This window comes from Puntigrus tetrazona, chromosome 17, assembly GCF_018831695.1.
Source record: "Puntigrus tetrazona isolate hp1 chromosome 17, ASM1883169v1, whole genome shotgun sequence".
NCBI classification, from domain to species: Eukaryota; Metazoa; Chordata; class Actinopteri; order Cypriniformes; family Cyprinidae; genus Puntigrus; species Puntigrus tetrazona.
Window position 1 is genome coordinate 11008099 of NC_056715.1, and position 21900 is coordinate 11029998.

Genomic DNA, 21900 nt, shown 5'->3' on the forward strand with positions numbered 1-21900 from the left:
GTGTTAAATATAAATAAAAAATATACACCCTACACATGCATAAATGTAAACAAAAACTTGTATTTCGGATGTGATTAATCGTTTGACAGCATTAATTAGTGATAGGAAGTGGATTTACACTTCATTTGTACACTTTATTTGTTTTTTTGTACACTTTATCTCTATATGCCAACGTAAGATAAACATTGTGAATTATTTGTGAGTGCGTCCCAAAAGGTTTGAAGCTGCTGAATGCCTGCTGATCGGAACAAGTCTGTCATGAACCATCAGTATGAATAAAGTTTGTTTAAACTTAATTTTTGCTCCTGTTCTTAGATTTTTATTCTGGGTAAAGAAAAAGGTTAAACAGAGATAACCTCACATTTTATTTACAGCAAGTATATACAACAAATACAAAGCTCTTCTAAATCACCTGTTAACCCCTGGCAAATTACAATACACGCTGTTATGATTCATCAGGATATTTATATTAACCATATTTACATAAACGCAACATTCTTCTTAAATGATAGCGTCTGAGACATCGCAATTGTTTACGTACTGCAACACTGCATGAAAAGATAAAGCCGTCATTCACAATGCTTTTTCTTACAACTACAAAGCAAGAACGGGTTCTTGGAAACCGAAACATGTTGGACAACTTTTCAAATGCTCCGTCTGCAGACGAGGCCCGTTATTTTTAGGTAGCCCATTATATCGGTTGTTTCTAGATTTCCCGTAATTAGAGGCTGACTCAACTGATTTAAGACAAATGCTTTGAGAAGAAAGCTCAAAACATTAATTTTGTCCTCTGGTGGGATGCACAATTTTTTTTTTTTTCAATTACAGGCTATTGTTGCTTGTTTGGTCTGTTCATATTCTTACAGTTGGTAATAGCAGGCCTAAGTGTGGCTGTCAGTGGTGTCTTCAGTTTTCATAAATATTCCCGTCGGTACAGACACTCGTGCTAAAACTTTTGCCCTCGCGATGTCAGGTATGTATTAATCTGTCACATAGGGCTTTGCAGGTCACTTAATTACTCTCTAATCAGATGTATTTCAGTGGCTGAATGACAGATGTACACTATTCTTACTGATGTTATTCCATTAGTGGTCTTTGTGACATACTGGTCCCTCCTTCCATTACGTGCAGCTTATGATTGTCATCGCATGATAACTGCACAGGTGCTTTGTTACCGCGGTTGCAGGTGCTTCTTGCGTGTTTGCAGCAAAAGGCTCTGCAGTAATTGCAGACGACACAGCATCGGCTCACATAAAAATGCGTTCAAAGCTTTGATAATGCTCCACTTGCCACGTGTCTCCCATCCGACCCGGACCCAAACTCGGCGAACCCCCTCCCTCCCTCCCCCCCGTGACCTCACAAAAACTCCAAGCGCATTTGATTCATTATTTGTCTCTGCTACCCGCAGATCAGCCGTCTGAAAACAGACGCACGTTGCGCGGGCCCTCGTGTTCTCCGGCACATCTGCTTTGAATAAAGACTCCTCCTGTGGTCTCGCAAGACTCCCTGGTTGAATCCAAGCCTAATTTTCAGTATGACACCCTGAGGTATCGCTTACCGGGCTTTAGCGGTGGAGCGGCGGCTCTTTGTGGCCAGCAGGTCGATATATGAGAGTGTTCCTGCTGGAGCTGGGCACAGGTGAAAGCAGTAGATTAAGATAATGAGAAGAGAGAGGCTAGTCTTTGTGTCTCCCGAACACATTCGGCGTGTGAGGAGGTGGTGTGTGTAGTTTAGCCGCTCCGTGTTAGAAAGATGTACAATGGAGGGAGACCGTTGTGTACATTTGCAGATAAAAAGACAGGACAGGTTCATTGGGAAAGCACGCGTGTGTCTCCGGGATGAGGTAAAAGTTCAGGAAGAACTCATGTTGATTGACCGCACCATGAATTGGGGGTGGGGTTGGGGTGGGGGGATGTGTTGGTGTTCCCAATGTCTGTGAAGGAAGGAAAGATGAATATTAAATGGAGTTTAATATGATCAGAAGACATTGGTTTATAGTCACTGAAACACATCTCCTTAATACTCACAACACTTATGAAAATGAACCATGGTTTCAATTGTAGTAACCGTGTTTTTGGTGCACAGTTTTACTACACACACCACGGTTATGGTAAGTGTCGCAAAACCGCGGCTAATTTGTGGTTATAGTGGCGTAACTATAGTAAGCCGACCCTGTTTGTTTTCGCAAGGGGTTAAACCTTGGTAAAGAAAATATGCACGGTGTTTCAAAACGAATTGCTGTTGTTGTTTCTATGTTCCAGGCGACAGAGACAAGGGACGAACCCGTTTTACGCGCGCGCACCTGACTCGAAACTGCCGGAACAAATTCCTCAGCTCGTAATGCGGCAGCCGGGTTCGACTCTTGTCGCTGTACGTCTCGCCAACTGAAATAGCAGTGGTGTAAGGCTATTTCTATTTCAGCCGACCACGACAAAATCCGGTTCAGTGGAAAGCAGCTCTCCCTCGTTTTCCGTGAGTCGACAATCATTGGGAGCGCGCGCAACTTCGTAAGTGAGGGGCTGCCAGCTGCCGCGACGGGTAAGAGCAGGTTGCCATGGCAGCCGCGTTCGGAGGAGAGCTGCAGATTGGCAGGAAAAAGCGTGTCAACAATTGCCCTGTTGCAGCGCGGGAGAGGAGCCGCTTCGTAGCCCTGCACTCCTGACGGCCCCGTGCCTCGCGCCTCAGCCACCCCATGCTGTTTAATAATATCCATTCGCGGAATGTGATTGATCTTGGACTGTGTGGTAAAGATCAGCAGTCAGAGACTTTCCATTTTCTTTCCTCAAAACTCTCCAAACAAACATAACTGCCGCAATTAGTAAACAAAGGTCTGTCTCCGCGCTGCGAACGCTTAAACGCGCCGGCAATTATAACCGATCTTTTAAGCCGCGTGTGTCTCCGCCGCGCGCAGTGACAAACTGAAAACGGCGCGAAAAAAAAAACAGTTGTGTTTGACATATTAGGGGTAACACAAACGGTTTATCGAAATTATCAAACCATTGTCAATTTTAGAAAAGGCTTATAGACGAGCAGACGGGGCCTGCACTCTCTGCTTGGCAATTTACAAGGTCCCTAAGCAGTGTTCACTAGGCTGCTCCTTCCGCGCGCACTGCGTCTGACTGAAATGGTCCACGTGACTAAATTTTGGAATGCCTTCGCAGCGTCATCGAACTCTTGATTAATATAATCATAGGCCACTCTAAACCCATACGTTCTAATAGGCTACGCGAAGGCTAATAGTGTATTTAAAAACGAGCGTGGAGGGTTTATTTGGGCATTTTTTTTACGCCCTCCAAGGCCACAGCCCGAAGAGGAAGCTTTTGAAAGGTGCTTCCAAGCGAAAGCGAGCAAATGAATCCTTACACGTAGGACACAAATCCGCCGTGGCGCGCATTCCGTTGTAACTTACGGAATTCTTTTATGATCACGTGATTCCGGGGGACGCGTTCATTTTTTTCAAACATTTATCGAGGTGTTACTTTATGGGGATGCATTTCATAGGCTACATGTGTTTTTATTAAGCGCTGCAAAAAAAAAAAAGAAAAAAAAGGGAATTTAAAGGAGGCTACTGGCGCGAAGAAATTATAACGCAAAATGAATAGTTTAGCCTAAGTTCAATATTAAGTTATGATGTGATCATGGTAATATATATATTTTTTTTTAGAAAAAAGAGTAAGTAAAAACAAACAATTAATAAACAAGCAGGTAGGTAGTGACGTGTGTTTTGGTGTGTATCCTTAAGTGCTCCCTTAAGTGTACCACTCACTTAAAGTGATCTGCCCTTTTAAGTGAGTAGGGCACGATGCTCATTTTCGATTGGAATTCGCCCAATCACATAGACTAACTTTAACACTCGCGTCTAGCACATAGAAACTATAGGCCTGTCAGTGAATTCAGGTGACTCGGATGCCAGTTCACTTGGCAAGGCGCCCATGAGCGATTGGGACGTACCCAGAGAGGGCTATATTTTCACAATAGTCTTTCACTCGCAGTGTCCGTTTTTCACGAATGTTCTGTTTTATCACAAGCTAAAATAGCAATCTTCTTTCCTTTCTTCTTTCTGTCTTTATTTTGCTGTGTTCGTTGCCCGAGGTCGATGAAACCGAACCTGTCGGCAAATGCGGGCCCGTTCAGCGACTCGATGCGCAATTGCTTCGAAAATTGTCAAAACTATTTTTCATAAAACGCTGGCGACAAAACAGCCCGACTGTCCTCGGTACCCTGCAATCATTCCGGATTTTTACACCTTATAAACAAAGACGGGGGATTTTTTTTTCCTTTGTGTGCAGACAAGTGCGACTTATTTGCCATACACCTCGTCTCTTCCTGAACACTCTCGGTTGAAGCTGTGAATTTGCTGTCATCGGTCTAATCACGGTGGCATTGATTTTTTTGAGCTCCGGAGCCGTATCTGCCCTAATAGTCGTACGGGTCCAATTGCCTGGTCTGAGGATGACAGACTGTCGGTGTTGTTTATTTAAAAGCGAGGCAAAAGAATATGAATCATAATTGCTATAAACAACAGCAGCACGGCCACGGATCGGCACGGATCAGAACCGTTCGGGTGAGTAATTAGGGCTAATAAGATGCGCATCGTGGATGTAACACATGCATAAAATGGACACCTGTTTTGAGAAACGAAAATGATCGATACGTATAGGTGATGAGAGCGTAGGCAGGCTGATCGTCGATGGCGCTTTGTGACGCGGGATTGATCTGGGCCGCAGCCTGAGAGGGGCGCAGCGGGGCTGCCGTTTGTTTAGTAAACTCCCATGAATCCAACTAGATAATTGCTCTGTGAAATTGGTGGCAAGGGCAGCTTGGGTTCCGTGTTCCGCCCACCTAGAGGGCCGGAATGAACGTCCGCATCTCTTTTATTTTCTCAGATGATCAGAGAGCGTCGCAGCATGGGTAACGAGGAGAGAGGTATTTTTGTTTGTTGCGCGAGGGGAGAGAAGAGCGCGCGCGCGGGCCGTTGTGCGACTGAGGCTCGGGCTCCGAGTCTCTGTGACGAACTTGGTGGCGATGACTGCGACTGTTTATTGACTGGAGAAAAAAAAAAAAAAAAAAAAAAAAAAAAAGCAACACATACGGCATAGCTGCTCCCTTCCGATGCCTCCACGATCGTGTCCTCGCTCATTCAGAGAATCAGCCCGTTGCGTTTGTTACGCTGTTGGGTTATTTTAATTGCTCCTCCACGAACTGAAGTGCGATGCTTTTTGAAAGGATTTTAATAAGACGGATAGATAGATGTGCCTAAACACAATGTAGATTATACAAATAATAATTGACAACATTATTGTAAAAATACAGCATCGTTATTATCTTTATTATTTGTTTTTATTTTAAGTCAATGAATGAAAGCTATTGTTATATGTAGACGTTTTAAGGATTTGTTTATTTATAAGGCGATTCAATGCATCAAAAATGATGTGTGTTCATATCATAAATATTAACTGCTGCATCTCATTTAATACTATATACACTACTATTTGATACTATTAGTGCATTTCTTGTATAACAACATGTTTTACGTACATTATACCTTAATAATACCTATTATTACATCTGTTATTCATTTCTGTTACATCTATAATGATATTTTCTATAAAACTAAACGTACAACCAACCCTGCCCTACCATAATCCCTCACAATAAAGCCATAGCCCTCCTCAAAAGGGATTTGCAATACAAAATGGACACTGTACCATAACATTTTCTATATAAATAATAGTTATTTACAATAACACACAATTGGATCATATGTATTTTATATATATATATATATATATATATATATATATATATATATATATATATATATATATATATATTTACATTCTGAAGCATAACTGTTTTTTCACACTTTTCCATTATGATGTTTTCTCACCTAAGAAAGCAACGCAAACCCTCATTATCTCCTTCATGATGTATTAGTTGTCTTTCAGTGAGACATGTGTTGTTTACTTTTCAAAACCGTAGACAATAAAATACACCCTCAAGATGATATCTCTGGAGACCTGTAATGTCTACAGTGAGCGAAGCCTTTGGGTGTTGAAAGTGTGCAAACTTAAACCTCTCATATCACATGGAGGAAATGCGCCATGACTCGATAAAAATAAACATTTTTCAATAAATGCATGAGATCTCTCAATTAAAATAGCTGCCGTGACACTGATCCGTTGCATTCCTCGCGTGTATATGTGTGCGTCTAAGGGGACCTTTGCAAGGTTTCCTTACTTGTGCGAGCTGCCAAACGCAAACACACACACAAATCTGATATTATTTAGGCATCCGTCTCATTTTTGTCAGCAAACTGGCCAAATGTTGGGAAACATTTCAGGAAACACAGACATCTAGAAGCTTCGGTGGTCGTGCAAAGACTGCTTTCCCCAAAGGAATCAACGACAACAGATATGTTTTTATCTCTCAAAGTAACAATTTACTGGGTCACAGTAGATCAGCATGTTTCCTCCTTTACAGCAAAAACATTAGCAACAGGGGAATACTGTCTTGACAACAAACAAAATGTCACAAAACATTGCTTGCAAAATATAGCAAATATACAGTTCTTCATATGCAAAGCAAATTGTTGTACAATGCCATGGTTTCTTTTTTTTTCTATTTTAATTTAAATAATAAGATTGTCTAAAGGGAGAAAATTGAAACTCCTTCTATAAAGAGATGCAAAATAACAGTCTAGGTTTTGCACAATGCTTCTGTTTTCTTTTTCTTTCTTTTTTGTACTGACAGCAATTTAATCAAACTGTGACTTCATGCCCTACTATTTGCAAATTGTATAGCACCTCTAAAACATAAAGGCAAAACATTTCACAAACAAGTTACATGGACCTTGATTACAACTGTAAACATTCTCAGCATGGGTGAGTAACGCATCACAGGGTGGATTCAGGCTACTGCAGCACACACTGCCAGACATCTAGGAGGAAGACAATGACAAATTTAAGACTGTTATTTCTCTTTTCAATTTATGCACATCCCTCTATCCCCCCCCCCCCTCCCCTGCCTCTTTGGCACTAAAAGAAATGGTGACACAGTAACACTAACAGATGCCAGATCATTCATCATAAGGCAAGATAACTGTAATATGGCTAAATTTACCTTATAATAAAAAAAGAAAAGAAAAGAAAAACATACGCTGCTGAAACGATACCGAGAGCATATTGACAATAGCAAACGTAGGAACAGGGGAAGCACAGGGAAACATCTTCAACATCTGTACATTTATAAATGTGGATAATAAAGTGCAGACAAACAAACAGAATTTAAATGAAACTGGGCGTTTATTAAGTACACAAAATATTTTGATCAGAAATTTCATTTGACTCTCAATAGTAGATATAGTGCAACAAGTCGATGTAGACAAAAACGTTTACGGTCAATGGATTGATGGATAAAACTAATCATAGATTTTCTTTCCTAATAATGAAAGAAGTTTATTATTTCTGTTTTGCAGTTTTCTCTAACTAAAATAAATAAAGGGGCATTTAATCGCCGTCTTTTTATTTTGTTATTTTGTTGTAAAATTGGTACGTTCTGTTTGTAAGCAACAAATAACGTTTTCAAAGGTCTGCTTTGTATTATAAAATAACTGCGAACCTTAAGCTAGTTATAATATTTATCGCCAAATAATGCAGTGTTTTTCTGCACTGCTGAATTACGATCACATCATTTAGAATTTTACTGATGATAATGATTCCTGATGATGTGCAATAATTTTCTGCCGAGGATACCAAAAATATTTAACCTGAAGCTAATTCAAGTCCTTCACTGTATCTGACACAATGCACACGCTAAATGTATCTCCACAACCGGTGTAATATTTATTCATGTAATTACTGAATAAGCATTTGCACGTTTTCACAGCTTAACATTAATGGGTGGCTGCATTGAAATTTGTATTTTTAGTACTACGATTCCACATTTGTGTCCGGAGTGGATGACCATATGCCACTCTCGACGTCTTCATAATAGTCACGTTCGAAATAATATGTGTGACTTAATCTCTTCTTCTTCTTTTTTTTGTTTCCCTCCCTTCCTCAGGTCCTCCTTGAAGTGCAGTCACTCTGACGAGGATGAATAGTGAAAACTATTCAACAAGTCACGGGCTTGTGCACAGAGCATCAGAGGGACAGACTTGAGGTCAATAGGAGGCACCTTAAACACCCTTATTTCCTCCCGGCCTCTAATTCCCAAACTCACTCGGACGACCCGATTTATATAAAACTTCAAACCGAATACGTCGCGATCCGGTTTACGTGTACACCGAGTAAAGTTGAACTTTAAAAAAAAAAAAAGAAGCAGCGCAGATTCTTGTTTACCCGGAGCCTCGCAGCGCTTAATACTGGCATTATTGTTTCTTCAAAAGAATATCTCTTGCACCTCAAAGCAAACAGCCAGATTTTCTCACAATATCAATACTCCCATTTCCCCCTTATACCTTTATTTAACCTGGGAAAACTCTTAGAGAACAGTTTCTCTTTTGCGGCGGTGCCCTGGATGGAGGAGGGGTTAAGGGGACCAGAGTAACATGATGCAGCACTCAACTTGGGGTTAAGTGCTTTGCTCAGGTGCACAACGGCAGTACTATACACTAGGACCCTTCTGTTGCCCATTCATTCTCTTTGGTGCCCCACTGGGGAATCAAACCCACAGACCCCCAGTTTGTAGTTGGTAGCCCTGTGTGCTCAGCTAGCTACCCTATATAGACACACATGCTCCCTCAGATCTCGGCATCTTTCCTCCCGGTCTGTCCTGCGGAATTCCCCCTTGATCTCAGTCAACAATGCCTCACAAATTAGAGCGCCATTGGTTTGCAATCTCATCTCAAGTCCTTGTGCCCAAATCCTTTGGGCCTGTCTCTGTAACATCCTCAAACAATTGGACATCTTAACACATCTTTCTGTATACAATCTCCTGCAGGCTGGCAATAGAGAAGTTGGCCTTGTTTGTTGAGCGGCCAAAGTCTTTTTTTTTTTTTTTTTTTTTATCAGTATAAAAAGTGTCCCCTGCACCGACGAGATGGTCGATGGGCACGGATGACCCACATCTATCTGCTATCTTTGGAACGATGCCACAGCCACCATTTAGAGCACTGTCCATTCATAGTATTTCACAGGTGTAAGGACGATCATCAAGAGCTGTTCCAGCTACCGCGTTTGGCATAGCGTTCAATCAGGATCTAATACGCCGCCGTTACTTAAGCAGCGACTGAAAAAAAACATAGCTAATTTGCTAGCTTTGTGTTTACGCGTTTTTAACACGAAATAGATAAGGACGTGAAAAATGACCAACAAAGAAAGCATCTGCTTAACTTTTAATTTAGCGAACAATAGGCCCAAGTCAGCTCTTGATTATTTTTTACATTAAACACAACCAGAAATGACTAGTATATATATATATATATATATATATATATATATATATATATATATATATATATATATATATATATATATATATATATATCTTAATGTGTAATATTTCACTGACGCAAATGTTAATGTTTAAGATGTCAAAGCATGCGTCGCGTGCCACGAGCGTCTGGCACCTGTTCGTTCCCACTTATATTTGCGTATAGGCCGTGCGCGTTCAAATGAAATCTGATGAAAAATTCTCGCTCGTGCACATGTTGTAAAATATTATGGCTCTAACAAATCCGCATGCATTTGCATCCGAAATTAACAAAGGAATTAAATTAGCCGAGGCACCGTTTTCCTCTCTGGTTAAGTTGGCTGTCTGTCAGCAGCGCCGTGTTCGAGGCACACTGATAAAAGAGGTGGGCGCGGGGCTCTATGAATGAATCTGTGCGACACCATTGCAGACGAATAGTTGTACAAGATCAGAAAGTAATCTTGATATGTTTAACAAGCAGCCCAAAGCGAAGCCTGATAAATAATAAAGGAGCTTTTAGTGGATCCAATTTATGAAACATTAACTCTAGGGGCATAATGGAGTAATTAGTTTTATCTCGCGTTGGATGTTATTGGACACTGCGCTGCTGAATGAAAACTTTTATTTTCGGGCCTAACTGTAAAGACGACGGGGAGCAATTTTCTGCACCGGGAGAGAGGGGTGGTCTCTAATGCTGCCGGTGAGATCTGGATGTTCAGGTACAACACGGTGTTTATGTAGTACTCCCAAAAGTGTATCAAAGTTCGGATCCATGGAAATAAAAGAAATGTCAAACAAAACAAGCATTAGACTGCATAAAATAAAGTATGGACAAGGGAAACAGGTGAGGCTTTGTTTAGGTGGCTGAGGTAGATCAATATCTCGGCTTGCAGGCCAGGAATCTTGCCCGTTTTCCTCTAGCACTCTGCAGATCAGCTTACGGCTTGTAGACAGACTGTCGCCTATACCTCACTGACAGACAACCTGCCTCACCCCGAAAGACGGAATAGGGAAAATATCTTCATTCTCTCCTGAAGGAACCGGTCGAATTAGCTCGTCCAGATAGTTCAAAAAACAACGCACAGGCGTAGATCGGACGAAATAATCAACGTTGTCTGTAAACAGTGAGGCGAAGGCGAGGCTTTGTGGCTTTCTCAACCTACGCGTGTTTATGATGGGACCGTCTTAAAGGCCAGGCCCATCCTCCTCTGGGCCTCCTCCGCCTCCACTCAAATACAAGCATAACATCTTCGGTGTTTGTCTAAAACAGCCTAAACGTTGATTTTAAAATAATAATAATAATAACAGCATTTATGTGATTCGTGCAGATATAGATTTTGCGTCCAGATTGACTATTTCTAGACACCACGGCGTGTTGTCCACCAGCAAGGGCGGAAGTCGAATGAATCAATAGATGCATCTGTGCTCGATTGGCCAAACTGACAGCGGACAAATCTTCGTTCTTTTCTCTCTTTTCTCCTTCTCGACTCCTTTCTTTTTAATATTTTCATTGCTTTTGTCCTGCTAAGTTCATTTCGAAGATGGATTGAAGATCCTCAAGGATCTACCGCTGCATTAATATCATTAAGCTATTACTATTATTATAATTATAATTATCATTTGTGTTGCTTTGCTCTGTTTATTATCGTTGTGTGTCGCCTATTTTCACTTTTCGTTTTCTTGTTACTGTGTTCTCCTCGATCCCAGTAGGTTTTATAGCATCTTTAAGAAACAGAAACCGGATCTATACGATTCAGCAGACCAGTTTGTTACAATGGCTTCATTAGACCCCATGAGTTTATGTGTTTACACAATCAGTATCGCTTGTGAAATCTCAAATTAAAATACACACACACACACACACACACACACACACACACACACACACACATATATATATATATATATATATATATATATATATATATATATATATATATATATATATATATACCTGCAAATAATTTTTGACTATTGGGTTATTAAAATAAGCAGAATTTCCCCAACAATACCGCTGTGAGTGTGACACATAGCAGTACGAGCCTATATGTTAACAGAAGAAAAAAAAACAGACCTTTGAGAATAATGTCTAAATTAACAAGTAGCTCACACCGATGTGACATCAAAAACAAGAGCTTGTTACATTAATCCATCAGCCGTTTCAGAGGCGCGAGTGGGAATTCATTACAATCAGCAGTCCTTTTTGTAAGCCTGTTGGTTCCGTTTCGGACACCCAACCCGCACTGGGAGTCTGCAATTTGAGAGCACGAGGGCTGTGATTCCACGCATTGTCTCGAGGCTGCTTTTGATAGATAGTGCTTTACAACTGAAGGAGTGATGTCAGGTAACAAGAAGAATTTTGGCACCTGTTGGTAACGTTTAAACCTAAAGAAAACTTTGTTTAGGCTACTTAATAAAATAAATAAATAATACGTAATAAAAGTGACAAAAACATTGTGGCAAAATAGCATTGGTCTAATAATTAGAGTAATAATGCTAATATAAATATTTTTGTTTATATATATATATATATATATATATATATATATATATATATATATATATATATATATATATATATATATAGTTGTTGTTCATTAGCCTGAATGAATGTTATTACATCATGCATCCCAGGTGGTGTTTCCTTCTTGTGACTAAATACACCAGACTAAACATATTGGTTTAGCGCATGTCTTTTATGTCTCACACAACTCTCCAAAAATGGCTTTGAGGTCTGTTATAAGAAAGAACAAACGACGTTAAAGCTCGCACTGTCACAATTAATAGTAAAATAATTCGTTTGATAGATAGATAAACAGACAGACAGACATGGCACCCGAGGGGAAATGTAGGCGCAACACAGCAACAGCGTCAAAACTGCACGATATAGGCTACGAAACATTCAACAGCGCATGGCCCTTTGGCGTTTTAACGCTTTTGCAATGGCGGAAAATAAATGAATTAAATAAATAAGTAAATAAATAGAAACGTGCATGCATGAATCATATAATAGCCGATCTTAACAGACAGGAAATGATTAAATCTGTCCACAGCGCTTTGGACGGTACGGTGAAACCGCGCGTGCTCCAGCTGAAATCTTTCATTTCCCCCTGTTTTACGGGATTATTTTGACATTGTGAATTTACGACATTTCTGATCAGCTGAGACAGCAATCGATTAATGCGCGGGAAAACATAGGCGATATAAAATATAATTTAGGATGTTTTTTTTGGAGAAATGATTTCATGTTCACTAGCACGCGTAATATAGACAGAAAAAGAGGTAGAAATAACGGAGAGCTGGGGAGAAGGCACAGGCCAGGGGACACAGCGTAACTTCAGAAATGCAACTTTTTTGTTAACCGTTTAGTGATTAAAATAAAACATTTCACTAATCGACTTTTTTTTTTCACTTAGACTAAACACGGTGCACCTTGCTTAATTTTGGCTGCTCGTCCCGTCGGGGTTAACGTCCAAACGACCCGGAACACAAATATAGCCTTTCAGCGGAGACTTGCCCCATTGTGGTTAAAACCCGTAGTAAAGCAGGTCTACAATTTAGACCAAAAAACACACGAGGATTTAAACGAGTGATAGCGCTCTTCTGACTGTAACCTTTCTCATAGTTTCACACATACAGCGTTTTTGCTATTTTTTTCGCACAAAGTACACAAAGGGCCCCGGTCTGATAATATTATAACAGATAAAAAGACCTTAAATGTCGTATTTTAGCCAGTGCTAATTCGATAGATAATTTTGTCAAAAGTGTAAAAATATTAATTTACGATGTTGATGCGAAACGCTTCTTTATCACCCGCTCGTCATAAAAGCCCGACGCCTTTAAAACGCCAGGACCGTTTCAGAGCGTCTGGAATGACTGGGATTCTGTATGGAATTCCAGAGAGATCATGAATTAGAAGAACTGCGTTCGCTTTGAAACAATATGATTTCATCACGATACAAGTTGTTTGTTTAACTCGACAGCTCGCTCCACTGAGTCGGGAGCTTTACACACACACACTCATTAAAACGATTATTCACGATCTGTCGAATGTTTTCTTTCACTAAGCAAATATTTTACTACAATGTAGATCGGGATATACCACAAACCCTCTTCCGGAATAGCACGTCGATTCAAGACAAAGAAGATTAGCCTGCTCGGTCTAACAGCAAAGTAAATCTACTTTCATATTGCTAAAGGAAAAGTGTATTAAAAAACCCCAACCATGGCTGAATGACACGATAACCTACATTTGTACTCACTGCTCTGTCAGTGTGTGTGATTTCTGTATATTCATTTATGCACAATGATAATTTGTTAAAATGTATTAGTTTTGATGTTACTACTTTATTGATTTAATAATAATAATAATAATAATAATAATAATGGCGCAATTTATTTGTATTTTGTGCATATGATTGTTAAATCAGAAGGCTGTTTAGCTGGAACACATTTTTGCATTACCTCTTGTGGGGTTTTTTTTTCACAGCTTGTAAATGATATTACAGTTCGTCTTGCCACAGGGAAAAACTTAAGTTTACGAGAGGCCATGTATTTTGCAAAGATACGAAGTTAATGTCAGCACAGTTCTGCGTCATTCTAGCGCCCTCACTCTGCCTGGCTCGTCTGGCTCGTGTTACTTGAAGAGAGGAAACGTCCTTTGCGTTTTACGAGCATTTTAACGGTTCAGAGTTGGATCGGATTCGTCAAAGCTCCGTTTCACCGCACCGTTATCCGCGAATTGGCGAATAAGCATTAAAACTCTGAGTCACATCACATATTCTAATCTGGCCTCTTCATAGGGTTGTACAGTCACATTTTATAAGACAACTAATACCAAGCAAGGCGCCAAGGAAGATTTTTTTATATATATATATATATATATATATATTAATTTCATGTGCAAATAGCAGAACGGAATATTTAAGCACAAGCTGTCGCAATATTCATAGCAGGTTTGACAGTTTAGGCTATTGCAATAGCCTAGGTGATCGTCCAGGTAGCACTTCAGCGTTAGCGCTTTAGTCATAGAGCTCAAATAATTATTTCTGTGTCATTTCATGAACATGTCGAAATGCTTTATAGTCGGTCAGTGGCATAAAAACGCATCGCATTGTTTATATGCGATTTGCACGCATCGGGGAAAATATTGTAGCTAGCCTGTGCGTGGTTTTAGATTCGCTATTTTGTTTAAGGCTACTTTATTTTTAGCAGGATACTGCGGTATTAGGATGCTGATGTGCTTGCGTGCTGTCCCCAGTTCCCCCCACAGTCTCTCCGTGCCTCGGGGTAATAAGCAGAAACCACGCCTTTTGTGTAGCCCGTGACTAAACCCTGCTTACAAGATCTTGTCAAAAGACACAAAGGAAAAATAACTATTATTTCAAGTGCGTCGCTTCATTAAGTCTGCATAAACGTCTGCGCGATTCAACACGAGCGATTCGTCTTAACCGTGGGGTCTACAGCGTCGAGCCGACAATTATTCCTTGCAGATTTCAATTATTGGTGCGATTCTAGGCCTCGTCTGCGCTTCAGGTAAAGAGGTCGTTAATCTTCGTGGGCTGAAAACTCACGCTGTTGACCGGAAGCAGACGCAAACCAATTAAATAAACTCAGGGGAAACAGTCACTGCCCAAAGATAATAATTTTGCTGTCATCGATTGCCACTAAAAAAAAAATTGCTTTGTTCGTGATGCTACCATCGTTTAACATCCACATGCAAGCTCTGCTGTCGCCTAAACTCTTTGTAATTATCACAAGGTGTATCGAATGTTCAAGAAAAGCGCAGAGGACGTGCTAAAATAATTAAAACTGAAATAAAATTTGAGCTAAAACATTTTGTAGAAGTAGCTTGTTACGTTTAAATCTGTATAAATATACATGCACCGATATTCAGGCGTAAACAAAAGCAAAGGGCGGAAGAGACATTTAAAACATAAAGGAATTTTGCAAGTGCGCCAAGCTAAATTGTCGTTTATTATTATTGTTATTATTAATTCTAATAAGGAATAAAATATGCTTGCAATTTTGACCTCTCCTTTTTTACTTTTGTTTTTGAGTGGTCACCCCGTTTAACATTTGAGCGATAACATCTTGCGAGGAGATATTGAGTTGCACCGGTCTATTGTATAAAGCACAGAGGTTATTGCATTACGGTTGGGCACATTTAGCACAATGTCTCTTTTAAAAACATGAACAAATTACTGGACTTCAAGTGTTGAAAGCTAAGTTGTTGCTCTGCGCTATTGCAACTAATGACTCTATTGTTGGCTGAAAAACAAGAGCTGACAGTGATTATCAGGCGTTATGCATTGCTTTGTATGACCTCTACAACCAGGAGACGCTTGTAATAAATGTGTAATAAGCTACGGCGAAGTATTTCGCAACAAATATTTCAAAATAGAATAAAGTAACCCCCAAAAATGGGAGAATTTGATGTTCGGGCACATTATTGAGGTAGGTATTTAGGCCTACTGTAGTTTAATATAGCCTAATAAGATTCTAGTTTATATCGTCGGCCATTGTTTGCTCGTTTTTTTTTATCTCGCCGCTAAAAGAGTAAAACATTGCAAAATATTTTGTGTGCGTCGTTTTTTCGTCCCCCTTTCCTAAAATAAATGTGCAAGTTTGTGTTTGCAACACATTGCAGGCCGGGGCCTTCGGATATACCCGCAAACTGTCGCTTAAATGTTTTATTAAACACACGCCATGCTAATCAGCATCTCGTCAGGCAGCTAGGCTAGCTCTCCAAAAAAGACAAAATGTTCGTAATAAATGTATTTAACCTACTTTTTTTTATTTTATTCGGTTAACAGTTTAAGCGACAAACACGGGCATAAGACCACAAAATCACAACCATGGAATTTAAAGACGACATAAACAATCACTCAATATTTTATGAGGCATTTACTCAACACGGGTTACACGTTCGCAAAGTTAACCTATAATTACAACAGGTATTGACATTTCACTAATTACAAAAAGAATGTGACCTGCATGGTGGTGACCACATACAGTAAATATGCAAACACAAGCTAAAATCATTCATTACGTCTGTCTCCTTCAGGACTGTCTGTGAAGTTATGAATACTGGAAAAAAAACTATATTTTGTTGATTGATACCCATTCTTTGGTCTACAAAGAAACCGTATTGTTAATATATGTATGAAATGCACTGCAGATGCATTATTCAGTCTGCATTACTGAAAGAACAAAACAACAAGGAGCCACGGATTTGAACGGGCGTTGTGCACTTATAGAACATTTATTTAAAAATGAAAATAAACCTTTGTGTTAATTTTTTTTTTTGTGAAAAATCTCACCCCCGCCAGTGCGCTCATGACGTGATAATACTGCAAACATGATGACTGGAGGTTGTTCTGTAACCTATTAGATATTTTAACATTTAAAATTAGACAAAACTGTAACCACTATTTAAATAAACATCCTAAAGTAATCATACTGCCTTTCCAAAAAAAAAAAAAAAAAAAACTATGCTTAATCCTTTTTTTTTAACTCTGGTCACATTGCACGTTGCTGACAGTGGAATAATAAACAGTTCCGCGACACTTGACGTTTGTATACAGTCAGAAATAAATGCAGAATAATAATAATAATTAATAATAATAATAATAATAATACAAAATACCTGGAATTCGGCTTGCATTGTCCGTTCATTCTCCTTAATTTTTTTCATTTATATATATTACAGTGTAAATTGGTGTAAAATGTTCACTTACAGTCTGATCCTGTGGATTCTAGTTAGTGTATAAGTGGATTTGATGTTGACCCTTGATTCTGATGTGTGAAGTAGTCAGAAAGTCCGCTGGAAAGTCCGGAGGAAAAACTAGGTAGAGAAGGCCTTAAGGAGTCACACGGGAGAGAGGAGGCCGTTTGCGGGGAGGAGGAAGAGGCGGCCCGGGAGCTCATGGACGTGCTGCTCTGGGAGGTCATGGATGGGTGAGGGACGTGGGGGAAGAAGTAACTGGTCTGGCCCGCCAGTAGGTTCACTGAACACGGATTCAAAGAGTAGGTCCCGGAGCAGGGCACGGAGAGCCCACATGGCACTGAGGCGGCCAAAGCGGCCGCTGTGAGGTGGTGTGTGGCGTACGGAATCTCTCCATTCACGAGTCTGTCAACAGTCAAGCCATTGGAGGCAGGGAAAGAGTGATTGTTCCCCAAACTGTTTTGAGTCAACATTGTGCTATAGGACATTGGGTGACTAGGGTAAGCCGACGACGTGCCGTTGTAACTCAACGCGCTGCTCGCCCTCGGATGGTGGAGCGAGAGGAAAGGCGACATGGGCCAATATAAAGAGCCAGCTCTATCCATAAATGTCAGTCCGGTGGAAGTAAGCCTCGCGCCCCTTTTAAACGCCAGCTTCGCCCTAGAAGTGGTCGATCTCCGCCGAAGTTTGCCCGTCGTGCCGCCAATGAACACGTCGTCGCTGGAGGGGTCGAGCATCCAGTAGTTCCCCTTCCCGGGGTCATCGTAATGCCGGGGCACTTTGACAAAACATTTGTTCAAGCTCAGGTTGTGTCTGATGGAATTCTGCCACCCCTGCTTGTTCTCCCGGTAATACGGGAAATTTTTCATAATGAACTCGTAAATGCCGTTAAGGGTTAACCGCTTCTCCGGACTCTGCCGAATGGCCATCATAATCAAAGCGTTGTAGCTAAAAGGCGGTTTCTCGTACTTGCCGTTTTTCTTGTCGCCGTCTTTGCCTCCTTCGCCTTCCTTCGAGTCCCGTTTCTCTTCCTGCTTGTCCTTCTCGTCGGTGCACGAGGAGTCGTGGGATGAATTGTCACTTTTAGCGCAAGTGCTCTCCGACTTTTGCTCCTGCGCTTGGACAGGTAAAGGAGTCTTCTCCTCTTCCTCGTGCACCGCTCTGTGGTGGTGGTGGTGGTGGTTGTCGCTTTGCACGGCTTCGGGAACCAGACTGTTTATACTGAACGATGATTTAGGAATCATTTTTACTTCTTTCCTTTCTCCCATATCCAACATCACAAGTAAGATAGAGTCGCAACAACCAGCAGTAGCGGCGGCGGCAGCAGCAGTCGGACTTCAAATCTCTTGCTCTGGCAACTCCTCTAATTAAAAAACACAACAACTATTTCATGTTCCTTAAAAACACGTCGATATGAGACAGCTAGCTACAATTAATTACGGAGCCACAGACACTAAGCTGTAAAAAAATTGCTTGAACCTTTTTAGAGACTGCAGCCAACCACAGCAGCATAAGTATTAACCGCGCAGCCAATCATTGAGCAGTTCTTAGCGCCTGTTCCAGTGCGTAAGGATACACAAGATCCACCAATGCTCATGCCCAGTCAACAATGGCTTTCATTTCCCCCAGTAAACTCCTACCAAGAAAACAGACCACATAACCTCAATCAATTTTTTTTTTGATAATTGTAGAGTGCTGTTTCAACATATCCGTGCGTCCTCAATTTGTTTTCATACCGCAGGGGGAAAAACAAAAGGGACTCAAAAGGTAGCCACAAAAAACAGGTACTACTTCCTGTATCGGAAACGTATGGCTTTTAATACACGTGAAGCTACAGCACATAGGTATAACGCTTAAAGGAAAAAACTCGCTAAAAAGCGACGGTATATTTGTAGCGTTTGGATTAAATGCAGAGCCTTTCTGGCGATCGGCTGTGTTTGCACGACGTGCATAGCCTGCTTATTCGTTCTCGCCTATATGTCACATTTGAACTGTTTCTCTTAAAAGTGTCGAGTCCGTAGCTACACGTAGCGATATAAGCTACCTGGTCGCACCTTTATGCAGCTAAACGATTCTGAACTTAATTGATAGTATGGCGTTCACCCGCATAATAAGACGCTATAAGCATCTTTATTTCCAACGTGTTAATGCTACTGAGCACCACCATGAACAATATCATATGAACGATTACACGTTCAGTTGCTTTGCAACAACTACAAGGCAGTTGATAAGTACAATGATATCTTACACGATAGCCTACACTTTTGTTTACTATTAATAACGAGTCTATAATAATAGCCTCAAAATAATAATAATAATAATAGCTTAATAATAACGCAATCGTTTACTGCTAAGTACGTTTATAGATCATTTTGTGACAAACCAGAAACATGCTTTTTTTTTTTTTTTACTCCTTTACCTATTTACAAGCTAGACAATAACCAATAAAGCCAAAGCTAAATATAGAAGATCTGTAGCATGATCAGAAATACCCGCATACGAGCTTATCGCACAAGTGCATGAAATATAGCCTGATATTTGCGAAGGACGGAGAGTTGTAAGACTTTAGAGAATCTGTTATAAGATATTAGAGAAAACCGACACAAAAATAAGGACTTTATATAGAACAGCAGCACTAGTTAAGGCCCCTGGTATTTTTAAGAAATAGATCTACAGTACAAGGCGTTTTCAAATTAATAATAATAATAAATAAAAGCAATCTTATTAAGGACGCACGAATAACCTCGCGAATAACGGCATTAATTAGTCGCTTTATATTTACGCTTGAAGTTTCTCTAGTAAAGGAAGGGGTGATATGTGTGTATTTGTGCTGGGGACTTTGCAGGGGGGTTGACTGAACAACAGACACACGCACGGCACACACGCACTCGCATGTGCAAACAAACCGTACACACAGACACACGCAAACAAACAAACAAGCGTACTGGATTCCCACAAGGTGCGATTTTAATAATAAACTCAGGCGTGCCTACGGGCACACCGTTTCATATGCACGTTCAAATCAACCCAATAAACTTATTTTACCCAATTCAGCCTGTCAAAGAAACCCAAATAACAACAATAATAGACTTGTTTGTGTCGTGTTTGTTTTGCATTATTACAAAATGCATTAACACGCACCGATACGTAACAGCCTAGTTTAGCCTACGCGTTATTACTTCATTTCAAAATGCGTAATACGGTCAGATATTTTACGGAGTACATACCTAAGCATTGCTGAACGACATTCACTGGATGAGATTTGTTGCACTGCACACGTTTTTAATGCAACCATAAATTTTAATGCAACCAAATGTCTAACAAAAACGTAAAACTCTGGCACAAGTTGGTCGGCTATAATCAATATAAATATGTCATCGGTATTTCAGAGCGTTTGTATGAACGCACATCCCACATGTTGCTTTTAATGTACTTTGATCCTTCCAAGCCAAAGAGAAAAAAAAAATAACTATTTGAGCAGGTGAGGGTGTGAATTGATTATTTTAGGCTGTTTTTTTTTTTTGACACATGTTTGTAGCCCACCCTCAGCAAACAAGACGTTAATGTCTCACTGCGACTGAAGTGCACCACAGAGGCTATAGGCGCAAAAATCTTTGCGCGGAAAAAAGTGATTGGAAATACGCACGCGGATAATGCGTGTTATCAAACTTTCCTTATTTGATTACAAGCGTAGCGCGTTTTGCTTCAAGTAAGTGCATTATTTGCCGCTCGCCGTATTGTTCTGCAGCCCATATCAAAACATGAGCTTTCGCTGCAAAGTTGATTTGGGTTTGCGACGGGCCGTTAACAAAACCCAGCCTGAGGAAAATGATTCCATAAACATGCCACATTATTATTATTATTACGTGATGTAGCTGAATGTGTTTGATAAATAATAATACATGGCCTTTTTAATCGGCACATTTTATTGTTGCTTTTTTATTAAGCCTAGGTAAAAAACTATGGCCATGTGTTGTGCTAACGAATTTTAAAGTAATCGAGAGTGGGTTTATCTTTAATATTTATTTACTTGTTTATTTTAATATTTGCTTATATGCATTAAACTAATATGAATGCATTGCCCACTGATACAGCTAAGCCTGCAGGCTACAATAAGGCTAAAATTAAACGTTGGTGGTTTTATTAGTATGAAGACAGTGTTTGATATTTTCCAATATGTTCCAATAAACAGTGTGCATTTAATATATGTATTTAGACTACTTCCCCATCCCCATCTTTCATACCAGTAGCCTGCGGTTGTGTTTGGTGATAGTAGGTTGATGAAGTTTTGCACTGTGGTGTGGGCTCTTCCTAAAACGACTGAAGTGTTCATGAACACGTCGCATAAATAAACACAGTTGTCACTTACCTTAACAAACATACGCCTGTGTTGAAATGAGAAGTGAAACAGGGAGGTAATCCTGCACAAAGCCGTCTTTTGGAGCTCGTCTTTATTAGAGTGCCCTCTAGCGGCGAGGAAAAAATACGACACAAATGCTCTTTTGTGCTTCTTGGGTAAACTCGCTATTTTCCATTATGACAAAATACGCTTTTTGGGGGGTATTTGATTTTCCAACAGGCTACTAAATAATTTAACAAACTCACACGGTCGAAATGACACAACCCCTGCAAAAAATGCGTCTCATGCATCCGGTTAGAGAGTGGTTTTAAGTTAAGAAAAAATATTATTCTCTTTGTAAAGCCAAAATAGGCGAACGGATAAATTGAAGCCATTTCGAGCCATATTTTCCTCTTGAATC

General features: G+C 40.2%; 1 protein-coding gene across 2 annotated transcripts; it reads right to left on the reverse strand.

Annotated features, from left to right (window-relative positions):
• Positions 1-1360: 1360 nt before the first annotated feature.
• Positions 1361-18653, reverse strand: foxg1a (forkhead box G1a). 2 transcript variants are annotated; one of them, XM_043262178.1, is made up of 2 exons: positions 17154-18653; positions 1361-1933 (listed from the first exon to the last, which is right to left on the reverse strand). In XM_043262178.1, exon 1 carries the CDS (start codon positions 18415-18417, stop codon positions 17176-17178), a length of 1242 nt encoding a protein of 413 aa, XP_043118113.1. In that variant the 5' UTR covers positions 18418-18653; the 3' UTR covers positions 1361-1933; positions 17154-17175. The 2 variants fall into 2 exon arrangements, with proteins under 2 accessions (XP_043118113.1, XP_043118112.1); XM_043262177.1 differs by lacking the exon at positions 1361-1933 and adding an exon at positions 6310-6940 and having other exon boundaries at positions 17154-18652.
• Positions 18654-21900: the final 3247 nt, after the last annotated feature.

Excerpts from the sequence above, each read along its gene's own strand:
- foxg1a (XM_043262178.1), bottom strand. The coding sequence starts at position 18,417 with ATGTTGGATATGGGAGAAAGGAAAGAAGTAAAAATGATTCCTAAATCA.